An 18,538-nucleotide genomic window follows, 5' to 3' on the forward strand; every position below is an offset into this window, starting at 1 on the left:
CTGCTTAATAAGAGTCACATGAGTCATGCAGCAGCAGCTCAGAGGGGGCAATCCCACAAAAATATCCAGATTACAGACAGAGAGGACAAGGCTTTTAATGTCTTTGATTTGGGTAATGATGGGTGAGCAAGATACAGAGTGTGTGTGTCATTCTGTCTCTTTCTCTCTTTAATCTGGTTTTGGCTGGACACAAACAGCTGCAGAGTAAAGAAAGAAAAAGAGATCAAACAGTGAGGAAAAAACCTCACTCATGTCTTACAGGAATTCAAATGAATGAAGCAAAAAAAAAACAGAAAAAATGAAAAGAGTCCAGTGTGGGCTGAAGAGGAGAGTCTGCTAACTAGGAACAGCCAGGAGAGACGATGAGGGAGTAAGAGGTGCGGATGAACCATTAAGAAAGCAATGCCACAAACAAATAATGTCACAATGAAGGAAGGAAAACAGAATATAAACATGGAGTAAAGCTGACCAGACCGTGGAGCTAAAACAATCCAGAAACACGCAAGATCCAGCAGAGAGCTGAGTAACGGCACAGCACTGCCCTGTCATTAACACACACACACATCTGGAATGACGTCTGCATGCATAAACAGGACACACACTGACAAACACGCTGCAGCATTTAGCCCTGCATGACCTCACCCTGCTGGTTCCCAGGCTATGATGTCATCAGAACCAGAGCCACCATGTGGTGAGGAAGAGGAGGAGGAGGAGGAGAGGAAGACGTGGATACAGAGGAGCATAGATGTTTGCAGCTGAGCCAGACTGCAGGAGGTTTCACTGCTGTGATTATCACTGAACAATCTGCAGTAACCCACTGCAACCACACACACACACACTTTTATCTCTGCAAGGACACACTGAAACTGTCATCTGCCTGTCAGTCTGCTCATCGTCATTAACCAAATATTTAGTGACTGTCCTGAACTCTGTCATGCCTGCTGTCACCAAAACCATACAACAATGCTGTGTGTGTGTTTGTGTTAACATTCCCCACATCAAAGACAACTCAGCACCAGATCAGAATGACACCGGCAACACAATGACAATAATGTACCTTCATGCAGACAGAAACGTCAGCTGGGAGACGACAGGATGACAAAATGATGAGTCAGACAAAGACAGGTGTGTGTGCTGAAACATTTCACCCCTGGTGCTGTTGCAACACAACACAAATTTCCAGCCAGCTCCATGAAACTTACATACCTCAAGCATCACTGCTTTACCAGGTTTCACTGACTTTTTGTCACAAAACTACTATTCATTGTTCTAGCAACTCCAAAGACAAACATTATATCATTATATATGTGCAAGCACAGAAAAACTTCCTGTACTAAAACATGTAACCGTTTCCAAAAACTAGAATTCATGTTGTTTCTTAAAGCTGCTGGAAAACCCTGAAGAAAGCTGCTGTATTTAGACCACAAACCAACAAAGGAGCTTTCTCTGCAGAGTGCTGTGTGTGTGTGTGTGTTTGTAAGCCTATATCCCAGCCTCTCTCATGTTACCTTTTCTGCAGCCACACTAAGGCCTGTGTCTCTCACACACATTAAGGCCTGTTAGCGTGGGAGGGGAGTCGAACAGGATAAACATAACCCTTTATTTCTGCGTATACATTTAACATCTTCAAGGTCAACATCAAACCTGATCCTGTCAGGAATCACCCCATCACAGCCCCACAGCTGACGGGCTGCAGGATGAGTTGCACCTTGTCTGTTTAGGCAATCCTCAGGCCGACCAAAGCGGCCAAAGCGTTCGAAGCTCAGTCACACCTGAATGGAGCTTTTGGCGGACGTGCCTTATGTCCGAGTCCTTTCAGGAAAAGTTGAACTTCAGAAATGTCACCGGTTAGTATGCAAGAGGTGAAAAAAATCACAATTTCTCACAGTTGGATCATCGTAGAAATAAAATGTCTTCGATTATTTGTTAATTATCTGTTAAGCTAAAGCACAATTTATTTGTGCTTCTCCAAAAAAAAAACACCACAAGTCACACTTTAATTCCTCCTAAACCATCCGTCACTGTGAAGGTCTCCTCCAGGCATCCTGTTTATCAGCTTCTTCTGGGTTTTAACCAACTGCCAGTGAAACATGTTATGATCTGGTTGCGATTATTGATCTGGTTACCATTACTGATCTGGCTGCAATTACGCCGTGATGACATGCTCATCCTCTCAGCGGCAGTAAACAGGGAGCTGATGCGAAAAATCTGGATGACTTATGTTCTTCTACCAGCTGACCCGGTTCTATCCAGCTTAAGTAGTAACGTGCGATGGAAAATAAACAGAAGACCGAGACGCAAACAGAATGAAGGAGAACAATGAAGAACATGGCCAAACAAAACACTCCAGCCAGCTATGACTTACAGACATGGGAAACCACAGATTTAAGAGCACACATTACAGTTTTATGGCTGCAATTTCCAAAGGAAATGAAAACTATTAAATATAATCTTGCTCCAGTTTTTGCTTTGCTCCACTGGAAATCTACACCTCTGCACTAATGAAGTGTGAAATTGCTTCAAAAGTGTCATTTTAAGTTGTGTTGTAGGAACCTTTGTCAGTCAGTGTGCTTCAAACTAGAACTGAAAGTTTTCCGAAACTCATCGGCACTCTGACGTGTTTTAGACCTCTGTGCAAAAAATGCAGTGAAACACCACTCAGAGAAATAGGGACATTTGTTCAGCTGTGTCTGGAAGATAGCATTTAACAACTGTGATGTGAAAACTAGATCCTAACTGCTAAAACACTGACATGCAGTAATTTGAATCATAAGTTACCATTTAAAACGCAGAGGCAGAGACAATGGCAACATGCTAAAACTGCTTCCATGTACTTTTTGCAGTGGCACAAAGAAAGACCAATAGCAGCACAGATATGATCAAGAGGAGCCAATGTTTCCAGCTAGTCCACCAAGTATAGAAACTTGGATTTATGCCCCCATTGAAGAACTTGGTAAATAATGCAACTGGCTTTAATGTAGAGGTTTAGGAGGGTTCTCAGACTCACTATAATCACAATAACAAAACAGAAAACTTTATCTTTTTTTTGCTTTGTTTCCCACATCTTCTTCTGAATCACCTTCTGAAAGATCCCTAATCTTTCTCACTGTACCTAAACACATCATAAGGGAGCTTTGTGCTCTTCAAGCTATGTGACACTTCTCACTCTTCATGGCCACCCCCCCACCTCCTACAGCCAATCACAGACGTTGTTTGCTGAGGTTACCCTGACAACAGGTGGAATGTGCCTCGATTCACACAGTGACCTTGGGACGCTTTTCTTTTCCTGTTATCAATCACTCCTCTCCCTGTGTGTGTGTGTGTGTGTGTGTGTGTGTGTATCTTTGTCTCGATACTGATTGTTGTGCTTGTGATGAAAGCAAACAACAATTTCACAGAATCAGTTTTAGCTGAATCTGGTTTCACCATCTTTATTCTGGGTAAAGTGATTCACTTCACTCCAGATTTAGCGAGAGAAGGACTGTCACAGAGGAGGAACTTAAAAAATGTAGACGGAGATGGTGCGCATGTTAATGTAACTTTGAAAAAAAGAATGTTTTGAACATTGGGTCTGAATCAAAGACAAACAACAATGGGTCTTTATGTCTCATTACATTTTCCAGCACAGATTAACCTGTGTGACAGGACGAAAGAAAATAAAAACACAGAAAAAAGATATAAGACAGAAACCAGACGGCTGTCACAGTCCAAAGAGGAGAGTTGTCTCAAGACTGTTGTTGACACATGGCGCCATGACAACAAGCGGCCAAACGAGAAAGAGAGAGCGAAAGCCTGTGTATGTGTGGTTTTGGTCCAGGGCAGTAGCAGCCTGCCAGTCAGCTGGTTAATGCTGGTGCAGAGGGAGAGCCAGCAGTGTGTTGTCAGGAAACGTCTGGTGTTTATGTTAGCAGGCGTCAACATGACAGAGAGACATGAACCACGTCAATAAAGGAGCTTCCACAGAAGAAAATCTGTTCAGGACTGTTCCGTGTGTTCTTTGAGTGTCAAAGGGCTGATTTTTTATGGCAGTTTTTAATAAATCATTACAATTTAGCAGTCTGTAAAACAATATGTCAGATTTCCTGTTGAATACAGTCACCAGCTCTTCACCTTTTTAGTTTTCAAATTTTCATGGGCCACATTTTTGACGCACAGTGCTGCGATTCAACAAGCTTTGTGCGACTGAGTGGGTGTAACCCCTGTGTGACTTCATAGGCATAGCCTGTACAGAGCCTGTAGTTTGTGGAGCTCACTGCAACACAGTCACACCTAGGCTGGACTACTGCAACTCATTATGTTCAGGATGTCCACATTACTCCATTAATAGCCTGCAGCTGATCCAGAACGCAGCAGCTAGAGTTCTGACAGGAAGCAAAAGGGATCATATCTCTGCTGTTTTAGCTTCTCTTCATCGGCTTCCAGTAAAATCAAATTGCTTGCACCACAGCCTCATCTCTGTTTAATTATGATGATTTATGGACTCATGGTATAGACATCTGCTATAAACGAAGTTAATAACAGGGCTTGAAAGTCTAAAGCAGAAACATATATTAACACAGTTTGATTGAAGAGAACATGGATGAGTGGATGCTGCCAGTGTCCTGAAGGTCTTTCAGTGCAAGAAACAGATTGTTCCTAATCAGCTCATGCCTATCTAAGGCTATAAAGGCTATGACTTGGTTTATCCCAAGGAGGACACTTAATAATTCACTGGTGACAACACGTGAAGTAAATTGATACTAACCTTTGTACAGTTTGCTTTTGAGAAAAAAAAAGCAATTGCAAAAATTCCTTTTACGAGGATAAAGAGCTAACACCAGGCATTATGTCATTGAATGTCCTCATAAGTGTGTGGGTGTGTGTTCAAGAAAATGAGGTCACCCAGTCTGATTAAGGTCACAACTGAAAGCCACAGATCCCGTCGGGCCTGTTTGTGCCTCAGTGTGTGTGCACCTGGATCCTCACCCGCACAGACGTGGGACAGAGCCGGGGCAGGGAAACCCCTTTTGAAGCAGAGTCGCATTACATTTCCATTACACAAAATTTACCTGCCACAAAAAAAGGACGCCTCATGTCTGAGCCAGGGAATAAACAAATGCCATCACAGCCTAAACAATGCTGATAATTACTTCTCAATTTCCAAAACTGTGCATCAATGTCTCTTTTGTTTATAAGTGGGAAAAAAAGCTGCTCTGGAGTTCACTGTTGCAACAACACACACACACACACACACACACACACACACACACACACTTCAGGCTACAGCAAAACAGAAACAACAATCAAACATTCAATGTGCTCTTGCAGTGTTTGTTTCGGCAGATCAAATCTTAACATGAATTAAATATGCATCAAATAAAATGTTGATTTTTCCTAAATTCGGTCACCCAGCACACCGTTTACTTCCATCTCAATGTTTGTTAGCGTGTTTACATGCTTAGCTGTCAAGTGCAGATAAAATGAACAAACTAGAGAACAAAGAGACTGTGTTACCCTCTGATAATGACTGAAGCCCCTTTCACACAGACATGGTGCTTTAACGCTCTTAATTCCTCCTTTTCTCATTCACAAACTTTAAACAAAGCCGGTGTGATGCCGCCTTGGTGCACACTTTCAAAGTTGCATAATCACAGAGGCGCCTTATGTTAAATATTCAACACATGCTCACACACAGCACATTTGCTTGATTTCCCTCTAACTCAAGACATCAAACATGGTCGCGTATATGCTTATAAAGGATGCTAATACTCCACAGAAATAGATGGTTGGTTATTATAACCTTTCTCCACATGTTCACAGTGGATGCTGCAGTTTGTGTGGGACTGTTTTTGTTTTATTAAATGTTACACGCTAACGTCACTTCATTTTATTGCATTAAAACTACTTTGTTAGGCTCAGATGATGACTGTGGTCTAGGTTAAAAACAGGCGAAACAAATATAAAGTGTATAAAGTGTTCTGCAATGCCGTGGCTTTTTCATACAGGAGTCCATGCTGTGTGTTTCTGCTTCTGCTGCCAACACAGGAAAAACACAGCCATTTTGCCTCACAGTCTTTCACACAAACAGCAAAGCACATTAAAGCCCCAAGATCAATAAATCAGTAACATAAGCTACATGTTCTCACCGGCCCGTCTAAGTAATTGTTTCAACACTCTCAGGCTGAAATTATTCTCATACTGCAGCCATGATGCAACACACCTGTCTGCACAAGTGGATAGTCAACGCCCTTTTTATACACGAGACACACTTACACACGCATAAACCTGTGGTGCAATACACACTGGCCAATGTCCAGGCAGGTAAAACACACACACACACTAGGTATTGCAATCTCAGACAGATAATGTGCACTCCAAATAGACACAGGCTGGTTTATTTCAGCCTGCTGTATGATGATTAGTGTGTTTGCTCGCAATCCCTGTAGAGCCACACAAAACCATAAACATCAGTGAAGCTAAAGCCAAAACAAAGGCCACCTCCTTCATGACATGAATGTGTCTGAGAGAGGAGGAATAATGTCCACTAGTCTTTAGTGTGCATCAGAGACAAAAGCCAGGGGCCTCCTTAAGGGGCCCCCCCACACCACAGCTAACCATTAACACACACAGAGCTGAATGGGATGACATCACTTTGTCTACCTCCTTCCCACGCTCCATCCTTCTCTAGCCTCAGCTGCTCGCCTTGTCGTGGAGGTGAGGTATGTGACAGGCTGATGTTACCTGTGTAAGCAGACAGCATCTGTTCCAAGGCGTCCACATGTGAGCTTTAATGTTTCACACACACAACTCTGTGCTGTTCTGACATGCAAACATGTGATGCAGGCATTTGTGCTGCACGCACCAGAGCAACAACAACAGCAGCATCTCACTCTGTGCATACATCCTGATAGGATCTAATAATAAAGTACTTTGGCTAAGGTTTGGGTATCACCTACATGTTCATACTGTGATTCACAACAAACTCCCCTGGCCTCCTCTGTCCAGGGGGGCTGGTCACCAAGACCACCTAAAAGACCACTCACAAGGCCTGAACACAACTTTTGACACAGTAGCTGGGTATCTCTCAGGAACATGGCCCCAACAAACTCCAAATGACCAAGCTGGCAACTTGCTGGGTCCTAAAAGTCCTTGCCTACATCAAGAGGCATCTGCCATTTTGGAGGTGGATCCCAAGAGATTTCTGCTGCAGTCTGTAACCATTTAAGAAACGTGGGTCCACCGCCACCAGTCATTTCCTTTCTGGTGTGGAAAATCAAACCTCCCCACCACCGTTTTCACATCACTGAGCTAGCTCCGTTCTTTGTCATCTCAGGACAGTTTTACACTCAGAGAATGGTGGTGCCTGCGGTCCCAACAGAACTCTGCGGGTCTACCAACTCAAGTCCCACACATTCAGACACACTTAAGTGTACTCCGATTGGCTACGAAACAAGAAACCCGAGTGTTCACACCTGGTTCTGTTTGCAGGTGACCGCAGACAGGAGACAATGACATCACCTTAAAAAGCTAAAACCACAGTGTCAGCAAATGAGCCTGTGAATCACTACTGACGGAGAGAGGAGCTGCTCAACCGCAGGCTGCATTCACAGACAGTCTGAAAACTGAGCATCCCCTGAAGCTACATCAAAAGACAATGAAACAGAGAGATGTCAGTTGGAATGTGTTCAGATTTATGGCTCTCATCAAAACAAAATGTCTCCAAAGTAAAGCAGTTATGGATTAGCAAACTCAAACTGCACACTCAGCTGATCAGGGGACAAAAAAGTTGGATTTGTTATATAAAAAACACTTATAGTGACTAGAGTTGTAGATATCGCTTTGCCTTTGATCACAGAGTCTCGATCATCAATCAAAGAGACCCCCAGAAACACTTTCAGCAGATGTCGCAGCTGATGAGGAAACTCTCTGTGCAACATTTAAGACCGGCAGTGAACAAATCTAAACTCTGTATCGTTAAAACCCCCAAAACAACATATTTATTTTAACAACACCAAGAAAGCGAGCAAATATTCACAATTAAGCAGCTGGAGAATTTTCAACAAAAATGTAATTTCTGATTGAAACCATGCGCTTCCTCTGCATAGTCTAACCTCTTATTTAAACTCTAAGATAAATTACTTCTAGGACAGATCGTCAATAACAAATATTCAGCTCCATTTTTGTGCCGCAGCCAAAACTATGCACAGATTAAAATCAGATGTGTGATAATTATGTTTGAGACACAACGAGCAGCTTGTAAACTCTTCAAGTGGAATAACTAAGTGAAACTGAACAGATACATTAACACACACACACACTGGTCTGTCACAGGTGTGTCCCCTCTCTGTGGGATCCTGCTCATAAAAAAAACACACACACATACCTCCATTTAGAAATCTGTCATTTTCATGCTGCTGACAGCATTATCTATTTCATCAGTAACTACCTTGGGACCGGAGCTACAGGTCCAGTTATGACAGAACCACACAGTAACGTAGAATTACATCGACTCTGGTGATTTAGTCCAATACTCAGAACTCTTAATACTCGCATAATATTCAGTAAATTCACGTAGTAAAATTAACATTTAATATATAATAATATAATAACATTACAGGACATGGAAATTAAACTGAATGAACAGAGTAAACTCTGGACTTCAGGTTTCGTTATTATTATTGTATAATTATTATTACATTATCATTCAATTAGCCCTCAGCGGTGCTAATATATCTTTCTCACCTAGCTAACATAGTGCATGTCGGTGAATGGCGGTCTGTAAGCAACTCCTACAACTCCAGTTTTAACAGGAAAATTTGTTGTTATGTAAAAAAACATGTCCGCCGAAGTGAAGCGTGGGTCCGATTTATTACAACAACAATATTTGTAGTATGATGCGATTATTGATTTCGTGCGCAGAAGCAAAACATTTAAAATCATTGGATTAAAAATGGAGGTTCGCGCCGTCCCAGAAAGTTAACTCTGTTCCTACAAACTAGGAAAACTAGGAGAATTCTTTCCCCGCTGCAGCATTATATTGATATATTACCGATAATCCTGTCTTGTGTGAACAATTTATGAACATGCTAAACGTGTTCTGTGCTCGGACCGTGGAGTGGGAAGCGTCCTGGCGGAATGAATGGAGCGCTGTCACTCACCTATGGAGACCAGCTTTATGCTCTCCTTCTCCAGGAACTCCAGAGCCACCGACACGTTCTCCAGCTTCATCTGCCTGAAGGTGGGCCTCAGATGGTACTTTCTGTACATGTTCTTATGGCTGAGGACCTCCAGCAGGGCGATGAGCCTTAGACCGTCGCCCAGGTCCAGCTGCAGGTCCACGATTCGCTTGTTGACGCATTTCAGGTGCTCGTTGATCCAGCGGGTGAAGGTGTTCTGCTGGATCTTCTTCCAAGGAGCGTCCTCAGCCAGGTCCTTCTCTGTGGCCGGCATCCTGAACGGCTCTTCCCGGTAGTTATGTGTGAACGCTTGTATCGGGTTTCTTCGGTTAAATGAGTAGAGAGTGGGCCGCTGAGCGTGCTCTGTCTTCCCGTGGTGGATTCTCGGAGCTCTCGGAGCTGTCTGAAAGTTTTTCTCCAACTCACCGGAGTGAGGCTGCTGCTGCGTTCAGGTGCAACTCGGACTGCTCTGTTGTTTTATTATGTTGCCCGGTTTGCGGCATTGCTGGTGCGTGAGCGACGTTTTACCGCCCCCTATCGATAAAATGAAATGTTGTGGACGATTATTGATTACATTTACACATAAGAACATTTGTTAAATCCCCTTCACAGGGACACAATTATTTTTCAAAATAAAAAAACCCAAAAAGGACACAGAGAAATATGAAGACACACTAAATACAAATATTTAAATATTTTGCAATAATGCAGAAATGTGGGCAAGTTGTACTGTCAGTTGTACTGCCAATAAAGAAATGGCAGTTTTCAAAGACTTGTCGTCTGTTTCTGTAAAGAAAAATCAGAGTGACGCTTCTCCCTGTTTATCAATCAATGTGATTGACACTGTTCTTTCCAATTAGTTTGCTTATTTTCACCTTTACGCTCACGCAGATCAATAAGTGTGATCAGCTTCACTCAGCATTTTCACACACACACATGCAGTCAGGGGTTTTTCCCCCATCACTTTTGAGGATGACATTATGCTGACTTCTATTAATGTGGTTTGTTTGAACCAGCAGTTCTTCATTTTCATCAGTCAACTTAATTTGTGGGAGAGTAAACAGAAAAATCAGGAAGCTTCTGTGAAGACAACTCTGTGAACCTGAACCAGAACTCCCACAGCTGGTCCTACTGTACGACACAGTTTCTGTTCTATAAACGCCTCTGTGATCTGATGATTAAATGCTCATTTGATCAGAAACATATGTGAGGGCATGTTCCTGCTGGAATCACTTCAGCCTTTTTTCCTCCATTCTCAGAACTTTTCAGGTTTTTTTTTTGAATGAGAACTTTTATTTATTTTACATATCTTCATTTTCTAACTGAAGAGACACAAAAATCTGGGTCGACTCTGCTCATATTCCACCCATCTCCTCTCGCAAAGATATCACACTGCAGCTGTTTGTCATGCTACCTAGCAGCAACTGAATTTCAATCAATCAATGAAAGATCTATGAGTTTTCTCATTATTTCAAGATACGGATCTCATCAAATCTAGGTAAGTGTTCTTCAATACTTATTTTGAAATATATGTTGTCACCTGGAGCTGATTAATAAAGCTTTGAATTATAATTTAATGAGTGTTCAAAATTAAGTCTACAGCATGCCTTTATTTTGAAAGGAAAAGTAGTGACTTTTATTTCAAAATAAAGGCATGCTTCTATTAGAAGAACACAGTAAACATAATTTTAGCCTGGTAACATCACAATAATAATTAACCACTGTGTATTTTAAATTGTTTTCTCAGTGTGAAGTGGGCGTGTGTGTGTGAATGATGAAGCTGGAAGCAGGTTTGGTGGGTCAGCTTGCTACAACTTTAATCCAAACATCGCTCTGCATATTCAATACATCATCATATCCTCTACATAGCTCCCTCATATCTCTCATATCTCTAAACAATTTTAACAAAATAAGTCTAGTAGCACATCATTCAATAACATTTTATTTTACAATTCTCTCTCTGTACTGTAGTGTTTTTCTCTTTAAACATCAGGAATATTTGTTCGTTGTCTTTTAGTTTAAACACGGAGACGAGACAGAGTACACAAACGATGACAAACGCTGCTCAAGAGTGTGAACACACACACACGCACACCAGGAAATAACTTAGGTGTGTGTTTAAAACATTTCAGCAGAGGCCTTATGTGTTAAAGAGTGTTTGACATCCAACAGGTTCAGAAACAAATAAATTCTCTTGAAAAAAGTAAACCAAGAAAAACTTTGAAACAGCCAAAGTATGTGAAGAATTAAAAAAGATGGATAAAAGATGGACAGGTTGATTAGTTATACTTCTGTAAAGTGTTAACAATCACAACCAGCTCAGACTCCTGAGTGTTGAAACGGTTACAAAATCAACAACACATTGAAATTGTCACTTAACTCACAGATTTTACTTTGAATTATTTTTCTTTCACATCTTCAGACGGAAAGTTGCAGAAAAGATTCTCAGATTCACTTATGGATGTTAACATGAGCTTATTTTCTTTATCACGGCCATCTGAGACTCAACATGTCATCTTTAAATGGAAGTGCCAACCAAACTCAGTGCTGTTTCTCAGAAATTGCGCATATCTCACTTTAACAAGGACATTTTTAAAATAACAGCAAGCCAATAGAAACGGAGGGGGAAAAAATCTAATGTTATTGGATTAGTGCATCTATTTTGTGAGAATTGAACTTTCACGTACTGTGTGGCTTCTGAATGTCTGAATGTGTGTGAAGACAAAATGATAAGAGCTGCTTACAAGACTTAAATCCACAATTAAGCTGATCTAACCGAGCCACAATTCATAGATCACCGAGCAGCCGTTTCCTGTGCTTTTAACCACCATCTCATGGGCTTCATCAGTGTGGTCATGAACATGGACCAGGTGTGAACTAAACTGGAGCTGCATGCAACAAGTAGTCCATCAACAGGAGACCATTTAAATATTAATTGCCTTTCAATTTTCAGACAAAAGCCCGTTTTTTTTCTTTTTCTTTCAAAACAAACATTTTCAAGATGTCGTGTTATCTCTGGAAAATTAGGAAATGGGAATGAAGCTACCATTTTTACAGATTAAACAGAAAATAACCAGGATGAAGGTCATGAGTGGCAGCTGAAAGCTCCGGTGTGACGTCACAAGGTTTTCTCTGTGCTCTTTAACACAGACAGGCCTCTGACAGCCAAGCTGTGTGTGTGTGTGTGGTTGTGTTTGTCTGAAAACATACACAGACTGTGGTGTTAGATACATCAGAGGCACTTTGACCCCCTTCTTTGCTGTGCCCCTCAAAGAAAAAAGAAAAAACAGAAACAAACCAGATTTTATTTTAATATTTTGGCTTCAAGTTTTAACCCCAACGCCCAAAATCTTCCCAGGAAAAAAAAAACACAGAAAAGGCCATGTTAGACATCCAACATGGCCGACTAAACCCATAACAGAGCAGAGCAGGACTTCCTAAAAACACAGAAGACTTTCCAGCAGACTCAGACGACCAGACTTGTTTGTGCCTCATGGATGTTTAGTAAGATCACTCTGGTGTGGTAAAGACTTGCTGTTGCTCTTTTACACAGACAGTGCTCTAAAGATCCTTTATATTCTGCCATTGCTCAATCACAAACATCAAACAAAACTGGCAGACCCGGGAGATGTGTTCACCATTTTTTGAGCGTTCAGCTATGCTGGCTCTTTCACACAACGAGCAACATGGCGCTGTTACTACATCTGCTAGTGCTTCACGGGCAACAAAAGCTCTGATGTCCTTCACACTGTACAGCTACACATCAACAGGTAATCATGAACACCAAACTAGTCCAAAGGGAAAACCAGCATGCTTGTTAGTGATGAAACCTGACGGTGTTAGACGCACAAACGCGTGTTCCTCTGGCCGCTCTGAGCCTGCTGGAAAGCACCATGTCTACCTCGTAGACAAGTGTGAACAATTTTTCTTTGTGTGGAAGCTCGGCCTGCAGGAGAAACGCTTCGTCACCCAGAATTTAGAAGAGACGCGAAAACCAAAGAGCCCCCACCACAGCTGAGAGAGCCGAGAATAAAAACAAAACTCCCCATCGCAAAAAAAAAACAAAATAAATCAAAAATCATCTGAGTCCTCTGTAGAAACCACAACCTTTATATTCCCTCTACAATTATGTACAATTACACTTTATACAAGTAAAGCAGTGATGCTCTCCTCACAGCGCTCTCTGTGAGTGTGTGTGTGTGTATGTTTGCATGTGTGTGAGAGTGTGTGTCCCCTAGGTAGAGCTGCTCTTGGAGAAGTTGGGGTAGAGGACGGCTGCCGTTACGGCGACCATCACTGCGATGACCGGCATCCAGGGGCTCCAACCGCTCTGTCCAAAGACCACGACACACACAGGGAGAGAAACACACAGAAAATCAAGTTAGTTTCAACCATTGTCTCTAAAGTTCACAAAGTGGAAAAGGACAAAGACGGAGAGTACAGAAGAAGACAAGAGAGAGAAGAGAAGCAGAGGGACAGACTGCAGCAAGCCTCTGTCCAAAAGATGATATTTTTTCTTTCCTCGTTTTATTGAAGTAGCAAAACACTGTGGCGACGACTGTCACTCTGCGTTCAGTCTGTTTTCTTCTGTTTTGCTGAGATAATGACATTTGTATGCAGCGGTCCTCAGCCAATAGCTATTCTTTTATAGTAGAAGAGGTGCTGAATGATTAGGGGTGTAAGCAAAACGCTGAGATTTTGAAGCAGTGAGAACGTCTCTCCTCCCTGTGTGCAGCCTGCTTGCACAGCTGTGCATTCATTTAGCAGCATCGGTTCAAAACACAGTCTGTATGACAAATGTTTTACAGTAGAGCTTTGGGCCACACAGGGGAGTGCTAGATACAAACTTTATGATCTAAAATAAAAGTAAAAACATCCAAACGGAGTTTGAGCCATAGCCACAGTATTTTGTTAATAAAAGCAATGTTGCTGTCTGAGAACATAAACTTCCCCAGTTTATCATCCACCACCATTATCAACCTTACTTTAATGCATCTGGCTAACGGAAGCAGCCACCAACACAGTGCATTCTGGGTGTAGGAGTTTGGAATACCACAATTCCTCTCTGAACACAAAGCATGTTTTCCGCTCTATAGTCAGTGGGTCTACCAGTTCAAATGTGACCTCTGCAGTGTGAAAGCAGCTTGGAGAGGATCACTGTGTTTTCCTACATGATGAAGGTATTACTGCAGCTCTCTTTGAGGTGGCCATGTGCATCAAACAACAGCAAGCTGTATGGCAGAGAAGGGGGGTTTACAGAAAATGACCAAAAGAATATGATTCAAAACAAATATCATCTTTTAGGACTGCAGGACAGGCAGATAAAAAAACACAGAAGGTGGAAGCAGCAAAGTAAACAAGGTTGAGCGGGGTTACCTGAGAGGAAAAAAAAAGCAACATTTCAAACCAGTTTTCCACCACATTAAACAACTGGAAACACTGGTCAGACATTTCAGAATAAACAGACAGCAAACAACACAGGATGAACATGATGGATATGGTGATGGATGTTTGAATAATGAAGAACTGAGACCGGAGGAAACAAAAGAATGTAAAATCTCCACCCAGCGTAAAGAGAAAACAGACCCTGTACACAGCAGGTGGAAAAAGTAACTGAAATCAAGCAGCAGACTGGGTGCAAAAAACAGAAAATAAGTCAAATTAATTCATGAAAGACACAGAACCCCTGTTGCAAACGATGGATAAAACATACAATCAGATCAAATGAAAAATGAAGCACCACTGAGAGGGAGGAGAGGGTGGATGAAATAAGCAGGCAGGAGGAGTGTTAGTGACTTTTTTTTTAGTGACTCTTCAAAGGGACACCTTTTTCTTCATATCTAAACTCAACCATCTGACAGCTTAAACTAACCGCTTGAACATTAGCTGTACAGTTAGCAACACACTGAGCCTTTAGTCTGTCTTTGCGCTTACCAAGGAATTGTTCAGATACCCATGTTTTGGTGAGTAAAAATAAGAAGCAGTGACATAAAAATCAAAATATCACAGCTGCTCAGGGAGCACATCAGACTGGAAGTACAGGCAGCAGCACTGATTACACACGTCTACTGTTCAGTCAGATGCAGGTGAACTCTCCTGATAAAACACAAAGATCATTCCGTTTATGTGACTGCCATTTCACTAATTATATATTACCAGTTTTTGAATCATTTATACAGGCCATTAGATATAACTTGATTTGACCAAACAAGCTATATCTAATGGCATCTATAATGTGCGAGTGTATGAGGTGAGTGCATGGTGGACATTTGTCCCTTTAAAGAGCAGAGTCGAATGTGAGCAGATGCGTGACCGATAGCCATGCGGTTAGTGCTGCTCAAACCTGAAGACAAAAACCATGACGATGGATAGACATAAAGGGAAGTTTAGAAAGGTGAAAAGAGCATCCAGCTGATCAGAACTTAGGGTTTAAGTAACAGCAGAAAACACTGTTACACCACAAAGTACTAAATAAACACCACACTTTTCTCAAGTAAAGCCTGACGACTGATCTTCCCTTAGTTGTCGCCTGATGCTACATGTGTAAAAAACCAAAAAGTTCTCTCAGTAACAGTGCAGTGCTGTACCCACAAGTGTTTCCAGAAATGGATAAACAGAGCTCCACATGCTATTCATAGCTATTCAAACATCAGCGAACTTATAGAAGATGTATGTACTTTGCAGAATCTAGAGAATGTTTAGTCCAGTTCTCCAGTTAATTTGGTAAATAATGTAACGATAATGTTTCTACCTACTGAGCACTCTAGTAGGAGCTTTGAAATAAAAAAGTCAAGAAAAAAATGGTCATTTTTACCTGACTAAACCTATTATAGTGTGACAATCTGGGTGCTTATCTATTCTAAATGTTCAGATATCTGACCAAAACCTCCAACCCTGAATTCATCACAGATGAGGACGATGTTTTCAACTCCATCATCTTTCCTTTCCAGAGATGGCAGACAAATGAAGGCAGCAGAGAGACACACAGAGTTGGAAAAAAGAGGCAGACTGATGTCATGTCGGTGTGTACCTTTCTACCACAACTGGCCGAAACACCAGTAGAGCAGAGCCAGGACAAGGCCCATGAATATGGCTTGGACAGGCTGCAATATGGATGGCTAGAGGGGAGAGGAAGGAGGGAGGGGAAGGAGAGGGATAAGAAGAAATCAGCTGGCAAAAATCAACCAAAACCAACATGGAGGATGGAGCAGCTACGGCGAAGGACAAGAAGTGGGGGAGAGAGAGTCACAGAAAGAAATAAGGAGGGAGGGAGAGAGAGAGAGAGAGAGAGAGAGAGAGACAGGATTTGCAGAAAGGCAGATTTGTGTCCCACTTCTCTGAAGCAACTCCACCATTTCTATACATTCAGCAGCCACATTCACCGAAAACCACAAAGGGAGAACAGCCATCTGAAACTGGGCTTTTTATAACTCTTTATTTCAGCTCATTAACTTTCTGCACCAGGACATCTCTTTAGAGCCGGCTTTTAAGATCAGATTTGAGGTGTCTGGAATTAGATTGGATGTTTAATTGTTTTCAAAACACACACAGCAGCTTCCTGTTTATGCTAAATGATTTGAATTTGAATAATTAAAGAGAAGCCAATGTGTGGCATCGTGTTCCTGGTGAAGACAAATAATGGATAACAAGGATAATTTATTTTATTACAACTTTAGACTTATTTTCACAGCCAATTATTACTATAAGTATTAATCATACTGTGAATTGACAATAAGACCAAAATTATAATAAACAGGAATTATCCTTTAAAAAACTAAGCTTGAGTTCTTTGATTTTTTTAAAGCTCTATCAAAACAAAACCTAAGTAATGAGACATATCTCTGTAGTCACATTGACAGATGACCGCAAAGGACAAAGATCCGAGAGCTGGAAGACAATAGAGAGGAGGAGGAGGAAAGGAAGAAGAGGGGGAGGGCAATATGGGAGGAGGATGCTGCTCCACTTTGCTGATTTGCCTGGTTTGCATTTCCTAGATTTTAAACATTTATCAGCTTATTAATCAACTTAGTATGGAAAGACAGGAGACACAATGATGTCACATGATATCACCTCAGCTGGGAGAGTAGTGGGGATTTCTTTTCAAATCTATAGTGTGTGTGTTTACAGATAAGCTGGAACAATATGCATGAATAGCGACTAAAATGATGACTGATAGTATCTCCCTTCAGGTGCTGTCTTATTTACACAACACTAATGTTGTTAGCAGGTCAGCAGTGAGGCTGTGAACTGAAAATGTTATGTGGGCTAAAGCCAGCAAAAGTGTCCTTATACAAGTCTGCACCTGCAAAAATCTTTAAGCAAAAGCTGTGAGGAAAAACATCCAGAAATAAAATCATCTCTGTAATCTTTGGTCTTTCTGTGTGTGTGCGTTTGTGTGTGTGTACTCACAGAGCTGGACTTGTCCTGTAGCAGCTTCAGGCTACTCCTGCACTGCTCCAGCTCCTGGTGGATGTTCAGTTTCTCCTGCTCTGTTCTCTCATATCGCTGACGGAGGTCCAGCAGTTGAGACTGTGTGTCTTCATACTGTGAGCACACACAGTATGACACTTTAATTTGGGTAAAGAGACAACTTAAAGGGTATATGTCACTGGAGTGCACTTGCATGTCTGTTTTTGAGAGACTGATTTATAAGACCCTTTGGAGGTTTGGCTTCACACATGCAGTTAAAGTACTAGTGAAGGGCTACTGAATGCAATATGTGAATGTGTGCTAAGATAGAGGTACATGTATGTGTTGTGTACCTCTTTCTGCAGTGTGTGTGTGCGGGCCTGCGCCTGGTCCAGCTGGCTCTTCAGTCGGCTCGCATCCTGCAGGTGCTGGTTCTCCAGAGAACCCAGTTTGTCTTGCAAATCTTCCTCCCTCTTTTCCAGAGACTCCAGACTGCTGCTGAGGACCAGACTCTGTTCCCTGGTACTGCGAACACACATGTAAAAATGTCCAGTGTCAGAGTTCATCACTGGGTTAACCAACCACAGCAGCAATCCCCAGAAATTAACCCAGTTTAAAACACCATTTTCCAGCTTAAGTCAAATAAAGCACTGATTTTCACCAAATATTTGTCCATAACACCACACAAAAAACCCAAATCTAAAAAATGCACTGTGATCTTGAGAATTGTGTGTTGAAATAATTTAGTTAGACAGCAGATGTTTTAATCTGATGGGGCAATTTGTTGGAATGGAGGGGAAAACTAAGCCTCAGCCTATCTGCTAATGTGACCGGAATGACGATGCAGTGACATACAGAGGTCTGTACATGTACATGTACATGTGTTGATCATTTAGAAAAATAGTTTTCTACATTTGTTACTTTCATTAACACGTTTTTCATCAACATTTCAGTACACTTTATGCAGATATAAT

General features: G+C 41.7%; 2 protein-coding genes across 13 annotated transcripts in view; both read right to left on the bottom strand.

Moving 5' to 3' along the window:
- The window catches only part of flnba (filamin B a), a 41,941-nt gene extending 32,512 nt beyond the window's left edge, over positions 1 to 9,429 (bottom strand). For both annotated transcript variants that reach the window (XM_028406475.1, XM_028406474.1), the window contains exon 1: positions 9,138 to 9,429. In XM_028406475.1, coding sequence (XP_028262276.1) covers positions 9,138 to 9,429 — 292 coding nt within the window. The remainder of the gene's footprint in view (positions 1 to 9,137) is intronic.
- Positions 9,430 to 10,946: 1,517 nt separating this feature from the next.
- slmapa (sarcolemma associated protein a) overlaps positions 10,947 to 18,538 on the bottom strand; it is a 40,482-nt gene continuing 32,890 nt past the window's right edge. For 9 of the 11 annotated variants that reach the window (XM_028405167.1, XM_028405162.1, XM_028405161.1 and 6 more), the window contains 3 exons: positions 17,918 to 18,089; positions 17,565 to 17,699; positions 10,947 to 13,485 (listed from right to left, as the gene is read on the bottom strand). In XM_028405167.1, the coding sequence (XP_028260968.1) occupies positions 13,390 to 13,485; positions 17,565 to 17,699; positions 17,918 to 18,089 (403 nt within the window). In that variant the 3' untranslated portion in view covers positions 10,947 to 13,389. Of the gene's footprint in view, positions 13,486 to 16,185; positions 16,274 to 17,564; positions 17,700 to 17,917; positions 18,090 to 18,538 lie in introns of all 11 variants that reach the window. The other 2 variants (XM_028405170.1, XM_028405160.1) reach the window with 1 other exon arrangement.

Source organism: Parambassis ranga, chromosome 5 (assembly GCF_900634625.1).
Source record: "Parambassis ranga chromosome 5, fParRan2.1, whole genome shotgun sequence".
In the NCBI taxonomy this organism is placed as follows: Eukaryota; Metazoa; Chordata; class Actinopteri; family Ambassidae; genus Parambassis; species Parambassis ranga.